The sequence below is a fragment of the Pseudophryne corroboree genome, chromosome 2 (genome assembly GCF_028390025.1).
Source record: "Pseudophryne corroboree isolate aPseCor3 chromosome 2, aPseCor3.hap2, whole genome shotgun sequence".
Classification (NCBI taxonomy): Eukaryota; Metazoa; Chordata; class Amphibia; order Anura; family Myobatrachidae; genus Pseudophryne; species Pseudophryne corroboree.
In genome coordinates, this window is record NC_086445.1 from 234691080 (window position 1) to 234710014 (window position 18935).

The following is an 18935-nucleotide window of genomic DNA, read 5'->3' on the forward strand; positions in this document are numbered from 1 at the left end:
CAGTGGCACTGTGGGATCTCAACGTAGTTCTGGGATTCCTCAAATCACATTGGTTTAAACCGCTCAAAACTGTGGATTTGAAATATCTCACAGGGAAAGTGACCATGATGTTGGCCCTGGCCTCGGCCAGGCGAGTGTCAGAATTGGCGGCTTTGTCTCACAAAAGCCCATATCTGATTGTCCATTCGGACAGGGCAGAGCTGCGGACTCGTCCCCAGTTTCTCCCTAAGGTGGTGTCAGCGTTTCACCTGAACCAGCTTATTGTGGTACCTGCGGCTACTAGGGACTTGGAGGACTCCAAGTTGCTAGATGTTGTCAGGGCCCTGAAAATATAGGTTCCAGGACGGCTGGAGTCAGGAAAACTGACTTGCTGTTATCCTGTATGCACCCAACAAACTGGGTGCTCTTGCTTCTAAGCAGACGATTGCTAGTTGGATGTGTAGTACAATTCAGCTTGCACATTCTGTGGCAGGCCTGCCACAGCCAAAATATGTAAATGCCCATTCCACAAGGAAGGTGGGCTCATCTTGGGCGGCTGCCCGAGGGGTCTCGGCTTTACAACTTTGCCGAGCTGCTACTTGGTCAGGGGCACACCCTGGCTGAGGAGGACCTGGAGTTCTCTCACTCGGTAATGCAGAGTCATCCGCACTCTCCCGCCCGTTTGGGAGCTTTGGTATAATCCCCATGGTCCTGACGGAGTCCCCAGCATCCACTTAGGACGTCAGAGAAAATAAGAATTTACTTACCGATAATTCTATTTCTCGTAGTCCGTAGTGGATGCTGGGCGCCCATCCCAAGTGCGGATTGTCTGCAATACTTGTACATAGTTATTGTTACAAAAATCGGGTTATTATTGTTGTGAGCCATCTTTTCAGAGGCTCCGCTGTTATCATGCTGTTAACTGGGTTCAGATCACAGGTTGTACAGTGTGATTAGTGTGGCTGGTATGAGTCTTACCCGGGATTCAAAATCCTTCCTCATTGTGTACGCTCGTCCGGGCACAGTATCCTAACTGAGGCTTGGAGGAGGGTCATAGGGGGAGGAGCCAGTGCACACCACCTGATCCTAAAGCTTTTACTTTTGTGCCCTGTCTCCTGCGGAGCCGCTATTCCCCATGGTCCTGACGGAGTCCCCAGCATCCACTACGGACTACGAGAAATAGAATTATCGGTAAGTAAATTCTTATTATCAGTGGCGTGCGGTGAAGTCAGTGGCTGGTGAGGCACTTAAGCCATAATGTCCACCATGTCCTGCCAATGCCCGCTACTGCCCCCGTGTCGATGCCTGCGCTGAAGGTACATGTGCTCCCAGAAAAGTGAGTGTGGTCTCGCAATGAGGGTGGGGACTCACAACAAGGTGTGTGGTCGTATGACGAGGAGAGGGTGATACTTTGGAAAGACAGAGGGTGACAGGAGAGAGATGGTGATGGGGAGACCGTGATGCAGGTGAGATGCAGTGGGTGACAGGGAGAGGGTGACAGGTAAAGGGTGATGGAGAAAGGCAGTGGGTGATAGGGAGAGGGTGACACCAGGGAGAGTATGACAGCAGTGGGTGACATCAGGGAGAGGGTGACTGAGAAATGTTAATGGAGAGGGTGATAGCGGGAGAGTGATGCCAGTGAGTGGGTGATAGCAGAGTGTGATGCCAGGGAGCTGGTGACAGGAAGAGGCTGACAGGGAGAAGGTGACAGCAGTGTGTGAAGCCAGGGTGAGGGTGATGCCAGGGAGCTGGAGACAGAAAGAGGGTGACAGGGAGCTGGTGACAGGAAGAGAGTGACAGGAAGAAGGTGACAGTAGTGGGTGACGGCAGTGGGTGACAGTAGAGGGTGATGCAAGGGAGAGAGTGACAGCAGTGGGTGACAGTAGAGGGTGATACTAGGGAGAGCCCATTCTGCCGGCGGGATCAGTACGAGATCCCACCGGACGGGATCCCGGTGGTCGGAATACCGACACTGGGATCCCGACCGGCACAATACCGACAGGGGCGCGAGTGCAACGCAGCCCCTTGCGGGCTCGCTATGCTCGTCACGCTGCGGGCACGGTGCCTCGCTATGTTCGGCACACTAATTTATTCTCCCTTTATGGGTGTTGTGGACACTCACAGAGGGAGAATATGTTGGGATTGTGCTGGTCGGGAACCCGGTGTCGGTACTCAGACCGCCGGGATTCCATCCGACGGGATCTTGACTGCAACCTCTGCCGGCAGTACAGCATACAACATATGCAGTACAGCCCTGAGCCATGGGTCTCTTGAATACAGCATGAGTGAGCTCAGTCCATTACAAAGTGCCCCCCCCCCCAAAATCCCGTCCAGCAGCAGCAGCAACCCCCCACCCCCACCCCCCCAGCAGGCTGGGCAGCATTTGCACCCTGGCAGTTATCAGGAGGCACTGCTACTAGCCCCGGGCCTCACACACTAATGCACAAAGTCCCCAGAAGTAAGACATTGCCATAGGATTTATCACCGCCAAACCCCCCCTGTAAATCCCGGGCAGCAGCCGCCGAACCCTCTCCCCGCGGTTTTTAGCTCAGCCTACCGTGTACATGGCTGAAATGCAGTGCACCGCAGCGTGTCAGGTCTCAGGAAGCCAGAGGAGCCGACAGAAGTGAGTGGATCACGGCCCCTCCTTCCCCGCTGACTGGACTGCTACTGGGGGACTGGCGGCGCAGGGGGTAGTGGGCGGAGGCATATAATGAATAAAAATAATGAATAAAAAAATCCTACACGTCGGAGGGTGTCTCCCTCCCTCCTGTATCGGCCCAATCACATCACTGTTAGTGACCGGGGCGTGCTTTCATACAGGCTGAAAGTACGCCCCTGTCACAGAGGCACTTCTGGTAAGTGCCGCTTTTGCTGGGTTTTTTAATGGGCTTTCACTGCCCAATTCTTGGCTCCGCCCCCCGCTTCCGGTCCTTTAACATAGACAGCGGGAGGCACCGAGAGCGGTGCCTCCTGCACACATTTAAAACAGTTTTTATAATGTAAAAATTACTAAAACGATTTAAAAAGACTAAAGCAGATACTTATAACACTGAACATGTGTCATAAGTATCTTCTTAGTATTATATTAATCATTAATGACAGGGGAGGCACTGCCTCCCCTGACTGCACGTCCCTGCCTGTTATTGACAAGTTGAATCCCTGGTGCTAGAATCAATGAGCATTGTCCACCTTATGACGCTTTCACAGGTAATAGCACAGAAGGACTATATTTGATGAAGAGACACACAGTGTAGTACGATTCAAAACCCTGATTGCGTTCAGATAATGTCTCTAAGAGGCAGGGCAGTGAGGACGCTGTAAGCGCTGGAAATCACAGCGTTATGCTTGACCTATTTCTGCTGAATACCGCTGCAAATGTCATGTATAGGAGTTCAATGTATTACTTCCAGCCGGGAGAGGAGTTTTATTTGCAGACCTCTTGGTTAGGTAATTTAGCGTACCTGCCGTTTCTTGGTTCGCTGGCGTGATGGTTGGGAAGAATGAACTCCAAAACACTCAGTGACCCGCTGAGCGTAAGCTCAGTGCAAGTCCAAAATGCCTATTTCTCCTTCCTTACATGTTTCTCTGCTGATATGCAATGGCAGTTTCATCAGGGGATAACCAGAATAGTCTCCTGGACTGCTTTTTATTTTGAACTGGACCAGTCGTGTGCTGACAGGTAATTGTGCACATCTGTGTGTGAACACACTCCTGTCTTTTACGCCAAAACATGTGTAATCAATCAATACATATAAAAGACTTTGCTTTATAAATAATCATATTCAGCCTCCTTTTGTACCTCTGGTGGCGCCTTGGGACCTTAATGTGGCGTTGAGTTTCCTTAAGTCGCACTGGTTTGAACCACTTAAAATGGTGGAGTTGAAATATCTCACTTGGAAAGTGGTCATGTTGTTAGCCTTGGCTTCGGCTAGGCGAGTGTCGGAATTGGCGGCTTTGTCTCTTAAAAGCCCCTATCTAGTTTTCCATATGGATAGAGCGGAATTGCGGACCCGTCCTCAATTCTTGCCTATGGTGGTGTCATCTTTTCATATGAACCAACTTATTGTGGTGCCTGTGGCTACGCGCGACTTGGAGGATTCCGAGTCCCTTGATGTAGTCAGGGCTTTGAAAATTTACGTGGCCAGAACGGCTAGAGTCAGAAAAACAGAAGCACTGTTTGTCCTATATGCGGCCAACAAGGTTGGCGCCCCTGCTTCAAAGCAGACTATTGCTCGCTGGATCTGTAACACGATTCAGCAGGCTCATTCTACGGCTGGATTGCCGTTACCAAAATCGGTCAAGGCCCATTCCACTAGGAAGGTGGGCTCTTCTTGGGTGGGTGCCCGAGGGGTCTCGGCACTACAGCTGTGCCGAGCTGCTACTTGGTTGGGTTCAAACACCTTTGCAAAATTCTATAAGTTTGATACCCTGGCTGAGGAGGACCTCCTGTTTGCTCAATCGGTGCTGCAGAGTCATCCGCACTCTCCCGCCCGTTTGGGAGCTTTGGTATAATCCCCATGGTCCTTACGGAGTCCCCAGTATCCTCTAGGACGTAAGAGAAAATAAGATTTTAAACCTGCCGGTAAATCTTTTTCTCGTAGTCCATAGAGGATGCTGGGGGCCAGTCCCAAGTGCGGACTACTTCTGCAAGACTTGTATATAGTTTTGCTTACATAAGGGTTATGTTATAGTTTTCATCGGTCTTGGACTGATGCTATGTTGTTTTCATACTGTTAACTGGTTAGTATATCACAAGTTATACGGTGTGATTGGTGTGGCTGGTATGAATCTTGCCCTTGAATTAACAAAAATCCTTTCCTCGTACTGTCCGTCTCCTCTGGGCACAGTTTCTCTAACTGAGGTCTGGAGGAGGGGCATAGAGGGAGGAGCCAGTGCACACCCATACCTAAAGTCTTTCTTAAAGTGCCCATGTCTCCTGCGGAGCCCGTCTATTCCCCATGGTCCTTACGGAGTCCCCAGCAACCTCTACGGACTACGAGAAAAAGATTTACCGGTAGGCTTAAAATCTTATTTTTTCAACCTCAGAAACTATGCTACTATGTTATTATGTTATGTTGCCTGGGACCTCAACAAGATAGAAGTTTCTTGCCTTGCATTGTTATCAGCAGCATCTCAAGGCATAGTATACAACCTTAAATGAATATAATAGGAGAGAAGTGGAGGGGGTTGACATTAATGTGTGACTGATGGGGGTACCTATATATGTGACAAGGGGAGAGAAGGAAGGGCACAGATGTTCCTCCACCATTCTCCACTTAACACATACTGTATGGTTGGGTGGTGCAAGCCCTACCTTATCATACAAGTCCACTAAATTAATAAAATGCAACATCCACAACACAGGGGGTGAGTCAGGCCTGATCGCTGCTGTGCGTTTTCGCACAGTGGGCGATCAGCAATAGACTGCGCATGCGTATGCAATGCGCATGAGCGTTGGCAAACAACAACAAGCATCGCTGGACAGCGACAGGTTGGTGCAAAAATTTCAATCGCACAGCCATTTGCAAGGTGATTGTCAGAAAGAGGCCGTTTGTGGGTGGCAATTGACCGTTTTCAGAGAGTTTCAGGGAAAACGCAGGCGTTCCCAAGCATTTTCACGGAGGGTATGTGACGTAAGCTCCGTCCCGGATCAGCCTGTTCTCAATTCACTGTTGGAGTAAGTCCTGGGTTGTGCACACACTGCACACAGTGGAAAAATCTTTCAATGGTGAGTGAGGTGCGAACGGATTTGCAGCTGTCCACTGGCTGAAGGTTTTTTTTGCAGCTCGGCGTACACATGCGATCGCACACTTGCATGGTGAATATACACTCCCCTTGGGTGGTGATTATCTGAATGCAGCACAACAAATTTAGCAGCACAGCGATCAGTTCTCAATCACCCCCATAGTCAGGCTTGGATTGGCCCACAGGGGTACAGGGGACTCTACTGCCTGGCGGCCCACCTCCTGCTCTAAGGTTCAGGTTCCAGACTGTGCACTTGAATTATACATTATACATATGTTACCTTATACTGGACTATGGTGTATTTTCTACAGTGCATTGCTGTTATTAATCTATTATTAATCTGGTACATTATCATGCATGCAGCAGCTGAATTTAATGTATATATTTATGAAGGGGCCCAGACGTTGCACTCTCTAATGGGTTAGTCAGACCAGTGAGGTGGCAGGCCACACCCCCTCTGCAAACTGGCCACACCCCTACCATAGGCCCCTACCACTGCATTTCCTTGGTGGACCCTACATTCCCCAGTCCGATACTGCACATTGGGGGTAATTCCAAGTTGATCGCAGCAGGAATTTTGTTAGCAATTGGGCAAAACCATGTGCACTGCAGGGGAGACAGATTTAACATATGCAGAGAGAGTTAGATTGGGGTGTGGTGTGTTCAATCTAATCTAATTTAATTTGCAGTGTAAAAATAAAGCAGCCAGTATTTACCCTGCACAGAAACAAAATAACCCACCCAAATCTAACTCTTTCTGCACATGTTATATCTGCCTCCCCTGCAGTGCACATGGTTTTGCCCAACTGCTAAAAAAATTCCTTCTGCGATCAACTTGGAATTACCCCCATAGTCCATACTTGGCACTTCCATCAGTTAGTTTTGGGAGTTACTCCATGCAAATGTTTTTCCCAGAGCTCCAGTGAGAAAAGTAGATAGGCAAGTAGGATTTATTTCACACAATCAGGGAATGTAGCTTTAAAAATTAGCTGTTGACTTTTCATTTTGGATATTCTATTTTCTAACTGTGACTTTATGTACCTGCAGGGCTCTGGGGCTTGGTGAATAATGCTGGTTTTGGTTTTGCCTTTGGTCCTAATGAGTGGCAAAAAGTTGAGGATTTCTCCAAGGTTCTCAATGTGAATTTGCTTGGTACCATCAATATCACGGTGAACCTGCTGCATCTTATCCGAAAGGCCCGGGGACGCATTGTTAATGTAACCAGTAATTTGGGAAGACTGGCTTTGGTCGGTGGAGGTTATTGTCCATCTAAGTATGGTGTGGAGGCCTTCTCAGATAGCCTAAGGTGAGTTGCCATAATTGGAGCCCAGAAGATTATAAACTAGTGATTGGTATATAATTATAAACCCATAAGTTATTTATTTTACAAAATGCAGAAATACATATATTCCACAAAGTGATGTATTATAAAAATGTATGATTACATGTATAGTTCTAGATTAGGGTTTTTTTCCCTCTTTGTTCCCATGCACATTGCCACATTACACACTGATATCTATGTCCCAAGTAAGCAGGTATGTTCAAGTGAATGCAAAAAACTTTTATCATGGGTATTAACAGTATATTAATTCCTCTGAATAAGTATATATAAGGGAATAAAGGAATTGTGCCTTACAGTATATCAGTACTACTCAATATACACTGCTCAAAAAAATAAAGGGAACACTTAAGCAACACAATGTAACTCCAAGTCAATCACACTTCTGTGAAATTAAACTGTCCACTTAGGAAGCAACACTGATTGACAATCAATTTCACATGCTGTTGTGCAAATGGAATAGACAACAGGGGGAATTATAGGCAATTAGCAAGACACCCCCAATAAAGGAGTTGTTCTGCAGGTGGTGACCACAGACCACTTCTCAGCTCCTATGCTTTCTGGCTGATGTTTTGGTCACTTTTAAAAGCTGGTGGTCTACAACCCACACAAGTGGCTCAGGTAGTGCAGCTCATCCAGGATGTCACATCAATGCGAGCTGTGGCAAGAAGGTTTGTTGTGTCTGTCAGCGTAGTGTCCAGAGCATGGAGGCGCTACCTGGAGACAGGCCAGTACATCAGGAGACGTGGAGGAGGCCGTAGAAGGGCAACAACCCAGCAGCAGGACTGCTACCTCGCCTTTGTGCAAGGAGGAACAGGAGGGGCACTGCCAGAGCCCTGCAAAATGACCTCCAGCAAGCCACAAATGTGCATGTGTCTACTCAAACGTTCAGAAACAGACTCCATGAGGGTGGTATGAGGGCCCGACGTCCACAGGTGGGGGTTGTACTTACAGCCCAACACCGTGCAGGACGTTTGGCATTTGCCAGAGAACACCAAGATTGGCAAATTCGACACTGGCGCCCTGTGCTCTTCACAGATGAAAGCAGGTCCTCAGTGAGCACATGTGACAGACGTGACAGAGTCTGGAGACGCCAAGGAGAACGTTCTGCTGCCTGCAACATCCTTCAGCATGACCGGTTTGGCAGTGGGTCAGTAATGGTGTGGGGTGGCATTTCTTTGGGGGGGCCGCACAGTCATCCATGTGCTCGCCAGAGGTAGCCTGACTGCCATTAGGTACTGAGATGAGATCCTCAGACCCCTTGTGAGACCATATGCTGGTGCGGTTGGCCCTGGGTTCCTCCTAATGCAAGACAATGCTAGACCTCATGTGGCTGGAGTGTGTCGGCAGTTCCTGCAAGACGAAGGCATTGATGCTATGGACTGGCCCGCCCGTTCCCCAGTCCTGAATCCAATTGAGCACATCTGGGACATCATGTCTCGCTCCATCCACCAACGCCACGTTGCACCACAGACTGTCCAGGAGTTGGCGGATGCTTTAGTCCTGGTCTGGAAGGAGATTCCTCAGGAGACCATCCGACACCTCATCAGGAGCATGCCCAGGCATTGTAGGGAGGTCATACAGGCACGTGGAGGCCACACACACTACTGAGCCTCATTTTAACTTGTTTTAAGTAGAGATGAGCGGGTTCGGTTTCTCTGAATCCGAACCCGCCAGAACTTCATGTTTTTTTTCACGGGTCCGAGCGACTCGGATCTTCCCGCCTTGCTCGGTTAACCCGAGCGCGCCCGAACGTCATCATGACGCTGTCGGATTCTCGCGAGGCTCGGATTCTATCGCGAGACTCGGATTCTATATAAGGAGCCGCGCGTCGCCGCCATTTTCACACGTGCATTGAGATTGATAGGGAGAGGACGTGGCTGGCGTCCTCTCCGTTTAGAATAGATTAGAGAGACACTTGATTTACTAATTTTGGGGAGCATTAGGAGTACTCAGTACAGTGCAGAGTTTTGCTGATAGTGACCAGTGACCACCAGTTTTATTTATAATCCGTTCTCTGCCTGAAAAAAGCGATACACAGCACACAGTGACTCAGTCACATACCATATCTGTGTGCACTGCTCAGGCTCAGGCCAGTGTGCTGCATCATCTATTATCTATATATAATATTATATATATCTGTCTGACTGCTCAGCTCACACAGCTTATAATTGTGGGGGAGACTGGGGAGCACTACTGCAGTGCCAGTTATAGGTTATAGCAGGAGCCAGGAGTACATAATATTATATTAAAATTAAACAGTGCACACTTTTGCTGCAGGAGTGCCACTGCCAGTGTGACTAGTGACCAGTGACCTGACCACCAGTATATATAATATTAGTAGTATACTATCTCTTTATCAACCAGTCTATATATTAGCAGCAGACACAGTACAGTGCGGGAGTTCACGGCTGTGGCTACCTCTGTGTCGGCACTCGGCAGCCCGTCCATAATTGTATATACCACTTAACCGTGGTTTTTTTTTCTTTCTTTATACATACATACTAGTTACGAGTATACTATCTCTTTATCAACCAGTCTATATTAGCAGCAGACACAGTACAGTGCGGTAGTTCACGGCTGTGGCTACCTCTGTGTCGGCACTCGGCAGCCCGTCCATAATTGTATATACCACCTAACCGTGGTTTTTTTTTCTTTCTTTATACATACATACTAGTTACGAGTATACTATCTCTTTATCAACCAGTCTATATATTAGCAGCAGACACAGTACAGTGCGGTAGTTCACGGCTGTGGCTACCTCTGTGTCGGCACTTGGCAGCCCGTCCATAATTGTATATACCACCTAACCGTGGTTTTTTTTTCTTTCTTTATACATACATACTAGTTACGAGTATACTATCTCTTTATCAACCAGTCTATATATTAGCAGCAGACACAGTACAGTGCGGTAGTTCACGGCTGTGGCTACCTCTGTGTCGGCACTCGGCAGCCCGTCCATAATTGTATATACCACCTAACCGTGGTTTTTTTTTCTTTCTTTATACATACATACTAGTTACGAGTATACTATCTCTTTATCAACCAGTCTATATATTAGCAGCAGACACAGTACAGTGCGGTAGTTCACGGCTGTGGCTACCTCTGTGTCGGCACTCGGCAGCCCGTCCATAATTGTATATACCACCTAACCGTGGTTTTTTTTTCTTTCTTTATACATACATACTAGTTACGAGTATACTATCTCTTTATCAACCAGTCTATATATTAGCAGCAGACACAGTACAGTGCGGTAGTTCACGGCTGTGGCTACCTCTGTGTCGGCACTCGGCAGCCCGTCCATAATTGTATACTAGTATCCAATCCATCCATCTCCATTGTTTACCTGAGGTGCCTTTTAGTTGTGCCTATTAAAATATGGAGAACAAAAATGTTGAGGTTCCAAAATTAGGGAAAGATCAAGATCCACTTCCACCTCGTGCTGAAGCTGCTGCCACTAGTCATGGCCGAGACGATGAAATGCCAGCAACGTCGTCTGCCAAGGCCGATGCCCAATGTCATAGTACAGAGCATGTCAAATCCAAAACACCAAATATCAGTAAAAAAAGGACTCCAAAACCTAAAATAAAATTGTCGGAGGAGAAGCGTAAACTTGCCAATATGCCATTTACCACACGGAGTGGCAAGGAACGGCTGAGGCCCTGGCCTATGTTCATGGCTAGTGGTTCAGCTTCACATGAGGATGGAAGCACTCAGCCTCTCGCTAGAAAAATGAAAAGACTCAAGCTGGCAAAAGCAGCACAGCAAAGAACTGTGCATTCTTCGAAATCCCAAATCCACAAGGAGAGTCCAATTGTGTCGGTTGCGATGCCTGACCTTCCCAACACTGGACGTGAAGAGCATGCGCCTTCCACCATTTGCACGCCCCCTGCAAGTGCTGGAAGGAGCACCCGCAGTCCAGTTCCTGATAGTCAGATTGAAGATGTCAGTGTTGAAGTACACCAGGATGAGGATATGGGTGTTGCTGGCGCTGGGGAGGAAATTGACCAGGAGGATTCTGATGGTGAGGTGGTTTGTTTAAGTCAGGCACCCGGGGAGACACCTGTTGTCCGTGGGAGGAATATGGCCGTTGACATGCCAGGTGAAAATACCAAAAAAATCAGCTCTTCGGTGTGGAGGTATTTCACCAGAAATGCGGACAACAGGTGTCAAGCCGTGTGTTCCCTTTGTCAAGCTGTAATAAGTAGGGGTAAGGACGTTAACCACCTCGGAACATCCTCCCTTATACGTCACCTGCAGCGCATTCATAATAAGTCAGTGACAAGTTCAAAAACTTTGGGTGACAGCGGAAGCAGTCCACTGACCAGTAAATCCCTTCCTCTTGTAACCAAGCTCACGCAAACCACCCCACCAACTCCCTCAGTGTCAATTTCCTCCTTCCCCAGGAATGCCAATAGTCCTGCAGGCCATGTCACTGGCAATTCTGACGAGTCCTCTCCTGCCTGGGATTCCTCCGATGCATCCTTGCGTGTAACGCCTACTGCTGCTGGCGCTGCTGTTGTTGCCGCTGGGAGTCGATGGTCATCCCAGAGGGGAAGTCGTAAGCCCACTTGTACTACTTCCAGTAAGCAATTGACTGTTCAAAAGTCCTTTGCGAGGAAGATGAAATATCACAGCAGTCATCCTACTGCAAAGCGGATAACTGAGGCCTTGGCATCCTGGGTGGTGAGAAACGTGGTTCCGGTATCCATCATTACTGCAGAGCCAACTAGAGACTTGTTGGAGGTACTGTGTCCCCGGTACCAAATACCATCTAGGTTCCATTTCTCTAGGCAGGCGATACCGAAAATGTACACAGACCTCAGAAAAAGAGTCACCAGTGTCCTAAAAAATGCAGCTGTACCCAATGTCCACTTAACCACGGACATGTGGACAAGTGGAGCAGGGCAGGGTCAGGACTATATGACTGTGACAGCCCACTGGGTAGATGTATGGACTCCCGCCGCAAGAACAGCAGCGGCGGCACCAGTAGCAGCATCTCGCAAACGCCAACTCTTTCCTAGGCAGGCTACGCTTTGTATCACCGGTTTCCAGAATACGCACACAGCAGAAAACCTCTTACGGCAACTGAGGAAGATCATCGCGGAATGGCTTACCCCAATTGGACTCTCCTGTGGATTTGTGGCATCGGACAACGCCAGCAATATTGTGTGTGCATTAAATATGGGCAAATTCCAGCACGTCCCATGTTTTGCACATACCTTGAATTTGGTGGTGCAGAATTTTTTAAAAAACGACAGGGGCGTGCAAGAGATGCTGTCGGTGGCCAGAAGAATTGCGGGACACTTTCGGCGTACAGGCACCACGTACAGAAGACTGGAGCACCACCAAAAACTACTGAACCTGCCCTGCCATCATCTGAAGCAAGAAGTGGTAACGAGGTGGAATTCAACCCTCTATATGCTTCAGAGGTTGGAGGAGCAGCAAAAGGCCATTCAAGCCTATACAATTGAGCACGATATAGTAGGTGGTATGCACCTGTCTCAGGCGCAGTGGAGAATGATTTCAACGTTGTGCAAGGTTCTGATGCCCTTTGAACTTGCCACACGTGAAGTCAGTTCAGACACTGCCAGCCTGAGTCAGGTCATTCCCCTCATCAGGCTTTTGCAGAAGAAGCTGGAGGCATTGAAGAAGGAGCTAAAAGGGAGCGATTCCGCTAGGCATGTGGGACTTGTGGATGCAGCCCTTAATTCGCTTAACAAGGATTCACGGGTGGTCAATCTGTTGAAATCAGAGCACTACATTTTGGCCACCGTGCTCGATCCTAGATTTAAAGCCTACCTTGGATCTCTCTTTCCGGCAGACACAGGTCTGCTGGGGTTGAAAGACCTGCTGGTGACAAAATTGTCAAGTCAAGCGGAACGCGACCTGTCAACATCTCCTCCTTCACATTCTCCCGCAACTGGGGGTGCGAGGAAAAGGCTCAGAATTCCGAGCCCACCCGCTGGCGGTGATGCAGGGCAGTCTGGAGCGACTGCTGATGCTGACATCTGGTCCGGACTGAAGGACCTGACAACGATTACGGACATGTCGTCTACTGTCACTGCATATGATTCTCTCAACATTGATAGAATGGTGGAGGATTATATGAGTGACCGCATCCAAGTAGGCACGTCACACAGTCCGTACTTATACTGGCAGGAAAAAGAGGCAATTTGGAGGCCCTTGCACAAACTGGCTTTATTCTACCTAAGTTGCCCTCCCACAAGTGTGTACTCCGAAAGAGTGTTTAGTGCCGCCGCTCACCTTGTCAGCAATCGGCGTACGAGGTTACATCCAGAAAATGTGGAGAAGATGATGTTCATTAAAATGAATTATAATCAATTCCTCCGCGGAGACATTGACCAGCAGCAATTGCCTCCACAAAGTACACAGGGAGCTGAGATGGTGGATTCCAGTGGGGACGAATTGATAATCTGTGAGGAGGGGGATGTACACGGTGATATATCGGAGGGTGAAGATGAGGTGGACATCTTGCCTCTGTAGAGCCAGTTTGTGCAAGGAGAGATTAATTGCTTCTTTTTTGGGGGGGGTCCAAACCAACCCGTCATATCAGTCACAGTCGTGTGGCAGACCCTGTCACTGAAATGATGGGTTGGTTAAAGTGTGCATGTCCTGTTTTGTTTATACAACATAAGGGTGGGTGGGAGGGCCCAAGGACAATTCCATCTTGCACCTCTTTTTTCTTTTCTTTTTCTTTGCATCATGTGCTGATTGGGGAGGGTTTTTTGGAAGGGACATCCTGCGTAACACTGCAGTGCCACTCCTAGATGGGCCCGGTGTTTGTGTCGGCCACTAGGGTCGCTAATCTTACTCACACAGCTACCTCATTGCGCCTCTTTTTTTCTTTGCGTCATGTGCTGTTTGGGGAGGGTTTTTTGGAAGGGACATCCTGCGTGACACTGCAGTGCCACTCCTAGATGGGCCCGGTGTTTGTGTCGGCCACTAGGGTCGCTAATCTTACTCACACAGCTACCTCATTGCGCCTCTTTTTTTCTTTGCGTCATGTGCTGTTTGGGGAGGGTTTTTTGGAAGGGACATCCTGCGTGACACTGCAGTGCCACTCCTAGATGGGCCCGGTGTTTGTGTCGGCCACTAGGGTCGCTAATCTTACTCACACAGTCAGCTACCTCATTGCGCCTCTTTTTTTCTTTGCGTCATGTGCTGTTTGGGGAGGGTTTTTTGGAAGGGCCATCCTGCGTGACACTGCAGTGCCACTCCTAGATGGGCCCGGTGTTTGTGTCGGCCACTAGGGTCGCTAATCTTACTCACACAGCTACCTCATTGCGCCTCTTTTTTTCTTTGCGTCATGTGCTGTTTGGGGAGGGTTTTTTGGAAGGGACATCCTGCGTGACACTGCAGTGCCACTCCTAGATGGGCCCGGTGTTTGTGTCGGCCACTAGGGTCGCTTATCTTACTCACACAGCGACCTCGGTGCAAATTTTAGGACTAAAAATAATATTGTGAGGTATTCAGAATAGACTGAAAATGAGTGTAAATTATGGTTTTTGAGGTTAATAATACTTTGGGATCAAAATGACCCCCAAATTCTATGATTTAAGCTGTTTTTTAGTGTTTTTTTAAAAAACACCCGAATCCAAAACACACCCGAATCCGACAAAAAAAATTCGGTGAGGTTTTGCCAAAACGCGTTCGAACCCAAAACACGGCCGCGGAACCGAACCCAAAACCAAAACACAAAACCCGAAAAATTTCAGGCGCTCATCTCTAGTTTTAAGGCCATTACATCAAAGTTGGATCAGCCTGTAGTGTGTTTTTCCACTTTAGTTTTGAGTGTGACTCCAAATCCAGACCGCCATGGGTTAATAAATTTGATTTCCATTGATCATTTTTGTGTGATTTTGTTGTCAGCACATTCAACTATGTAAAGAACAAAGTATTTAATAAGAATATTTCATTCATTCAGATCTAGGATGTGTTATTTTAGTGTTACCTTTATTTTTTTGAGCAGTGTATTATATGGGCCTAAGGAAATCATCTATGGCTAAAGGACACTGTAGCTTGCAAAACCTACTGAGATTCTAGATAAGCACTATTGCTAGTTTTGAATGTTGTTGCTTGTTTTGAATGCTAGGTTCCCCTTCTTAATGCTTACAACAGCGGTACTGATAACTTTCAATGGACACTATGAAAAAGCTCCATTTATCTACAGTATGAGAAGCATTTTCACATTTTGGAATATAACACTCTACTTACACATGCATGGCCCAATGACCACACATTGGGGGTAATTCCAAGTTGATCGCAGCAGGAAATTTTTTAGCAATTGGGAAAAACCATGTGCACTGCGGGGGGGGGGGGGCTGATATAACATTTGCAGAGAGAGTTAGATTTGGGTGGGTTATTTTGTTTCTGTGCAGGGTAAATCCTGGCTGCTTTATTTTTACACTGCAAATTAGATTGCAGATTGAACACACCACACCCAAATCTAACTCTCTCTGCACATGTTAAATCTGCCTCCCCTGCAGTGCACATGGGTGGTCATTTCGAGTTGTTCGCTCGTTGCCGATTTTCGCTTTATTGCGATTAGTCGCTTACTGCGCATGCGCAAGGTTCGCAGAGCGCATGCGGTTAGTTATTTTACACAAAAGTTAGGAATTTTACTCACGGCATAACGAGGATTTTTCATCGTTCTGGTGATCGTAGTGTGATTGACAGGAAGTGGGTGTTTCTGGGCGGAAAGTGGCCGTTTTCTGGGCGTGTGTGAAAAAACGCTGGCGTTTCTGGGAAAAATGTGGGAGTGTCTGAAGAAACGAGGGAGTGTCTGGGCGAACGCTGGGTGTGTTTGTGACGTCAAACCAGGAACGAAACTGACTGAACTGATCGCAATGGCTGAATAAGTCTGGAGCTACTCAGAAACTGCTAAGAAATTTCTATTCGCAATTCTGCGAATCTTTCGTTCGCAATTCTGCTAAGTTAAGATACACTCCCAGAGGGCGGCGGCTTAGCGTGTGCAATGCTGCTAAAAGCAGCTAGCGAGCGAACAACTCGGAATGAGGGCCCAGGTTTTGCCCAACTGCTAAAAAATTTCCTGCTGCGATCAACTTGGAATTACCCCCATGGTCCAGACTTGGAAGAAAAGTGATAACATCAGATATCACTTACTTACCAAAAGTACATCATAAATTGCGAAGGTAAAGAATATAAGTTTTGAGACATGGCCACAATATTTTATAAAGACCATACATTAAAAATCAGTATCAACACTCACAACCTGATTTAATTTAGCAGGATTATATAATTGAAATATGCAGGGCAGTTTTTAGGGCAGGGCAAGCCGTGCGATAGCATGGGGCACCTGGGCCACTGTTTGCATAGTATTTCAGCGGTCTGGCCATAGGCATGAAATACTATTGAAAATGTCCCTCCCAAAATGGCCACCGCCACAAAGGAGACAGTTTTGAAGGATGCTAGAGGTGGCGGCGCCCATTTTTGGAGGGACATCGCTCCCTTGAAGTGCCGGCCAGGACCGAGGGATTGCTGCAACCTGCAGGCAGCTAGAGGAAGGCATCTGGAGTCGGTGCAGTGGTGTATACAGCAAAAAAACATAGCAGCAGTACCGGGGTGTGTAGTGGGGTCATAATAAACAGGGTTGAGCATGTTATGTGCAGGAAAATGAACTCCATAATAAGCCATATTTCATAACACACACCATAACCAGTTCTGAACTTCTGAATAAATGATCTTTCTCAGACTTTCTGGCATTGTTGTCCACGTGGTTCCTCTCCTGTAAGGGCAGCTCCTCTTCACACAACAGAAGACACAGACATGCAATGAAGTCAGTGTGCTCACTTTCTGGAGGAGGGATGGAGGGCTGGACAAGTCAATCATTGTATCTTTAGCGCTCTCCACATCTATTGATGTGGTGACGCACAGCAGGGCAGCCAGGCAGGTCAGCCATAGCCTAGGGAAGCCAGCCTGACACACCACTCCGAGACTGAGACTCAGTCACTGAGATGCAGTTCCACCCCATTCCAGCCCATTTTAACTCCTGGGCCTGATTCTGAGTCACATGCCGATCCGTATATGGCTGCATTCGGAAAGAAGATATGTGACTATACATGTAACTTACATGCATACACATTGCACCGCCCCATTGTTGTCTGTCCGCCAGCGCAGCATCATCAACCATTACCCTATGCTGGGTGAAAGAGATCTGTCTGAAATAGATATCCACTCACAGGATGCAACTTTAGGTGGGTACACACTAGGTGATGTGCTGCATGAGTGACATCGCCTAGTGTGTCCCCCTCCCAGCCCGGGCCACCCGATGTGGGCATACACACAGTGCAATAACGCTAGCAATATCGTATAGTGACATCCTGGTGTGGCTGGGCCATGCATGCAGTTTTGGACGATGAATCCCAATTGAGCTGCATGCATGGCCGACACCAAGGCTCGTTAACGACCCACGGGGGCACACATTGGCTGTCATAAGCAGCATACACACTGGGCAATATAGTAAACAATATTGTTTACTTTATTGCCTAGTTTGTACGCACCTTCAGACTACATGCCAACCACACACCCATAACACACCCTTGAGACAGTTTTCTCCCAATCATATGCCCAGTTGCTGCCCAATTGACACCCCAGAGATGCCCATTTCACATATGGAGAAAAACAGCTGTGGTGCGTCTGACTGTGCATCTGAGAGTTGTGGAAGATGTGTGAGTTTGCTTTGCGCATGTACAGTTTGCTAATACTTGTGCAACTCAGAATTAAGACTGATCTGCACAGCAGTGAAAAGGAAACCTATATAAGGCTATATCCCTAGTCATACAGCCTGCTGTCATAGTAATCGCTTATTTCTCCTTACAGAAGGGAAATGCGTGACTTTGGGGTAAAAGTCTCTATCGTAGAACCAGGCGCTTTTCAAACTAAGATGTCAAACCCAGATGGTCATGTAAATAACTTGAGGCGTCTGTGGGAAAATCTCCCTACAGCAGTGAAGGACAGCTATGGCCAGCACTACTATGAGCAATGTAAGTTGTTAAATGTAGAGCCTTATTATTACTATTAAGACTTGACTACTATATTTAAACAACTATTTATTATAAACCTCCTGTATACTGTATGCTCTAGCTTTTTGCTGACATTCACCAGTCCATGAAACGCTAGGACATAGCTTCTCTGGGGAAATGTGAATTTTTTGGCTTCTCAAGAAACATTCATTTTAAGAATGCCAATTTTGTAGCATTTAAGATTATTACAATCTAGGATTATTTAACATATTGTTATTACATGTTCTGTGCTTAGATCATTGTATATGGGGTCAATTCTGTTAAAATTGATGGAGACAAGTTACTGGCACTTACTTCATTCTCTATAGAGGTATACATGAAAATCTGCTACTGTATGTAGGGGTTGGGGCTGAAATGCTGGTGTTTGGGTGCCGGCAGTCAGAATACAGGCATCCTGATGGTTAGAACCTTGACAAGGGTTGGGTAAGTATGCTAACCCCCCTCCCCCCCCCAGCCCTGCAGCCTAACCCTCCTTATGGGTGCCAAAACCTAACTCCCCCTCCCTGTAGCCTAATCTTAACCCTTGCCCATTTCCACAGCCTAACCCTAACCTTCCCCCAGCAGCCTATACCTACAGTAACCTTCTCCCTTCCCCGCGGCTTACCTCTTCGGCGGTTCGCTAGTCACTCTTTTGGGATCCCGGCTGTCAGGATGCCGGTACCAGGATTGTGATCTCATTTTGGATGCCAGCACTGGTCAGTATTCTGGCATCTGAATTCCATATGTACAGATGAAGCCACGCTCATTGTTGCTGCTGCTGTACCATAAAGGCGTCCTAGTTGCGCCATACAAATAGCGCAGGC

At 47.6% G+C, this 18935-nt stretch overlaps 1 protein-coding gene across 2 annotated transcripts in view; it reads left to right on the forward strand.

Annotated features, from left to right (window-relative positions):
* LOC135011530 (retinol dehydrogenase 7-like) overlaps positions 1-18935 on the forward strand; it is a 237625-nt gene that overhangs the window by 208414 nt on the left and 10276 nt on the right. For both annotated transcript variants that reach the window (XM_063952470.1, XM_063952469.1), the window contains 2 exons: positions 6775-7033; positions 17930-18093. In XM_063952470.1, the coding sequence (XP_063808540.1) occupies positions 6775-7033; positions 17930-18093 (423 nt within the window). The remainder of the gene's footprint in view (positions 1-6774; positions 7034-17929; positions 18094-18935) is intronic.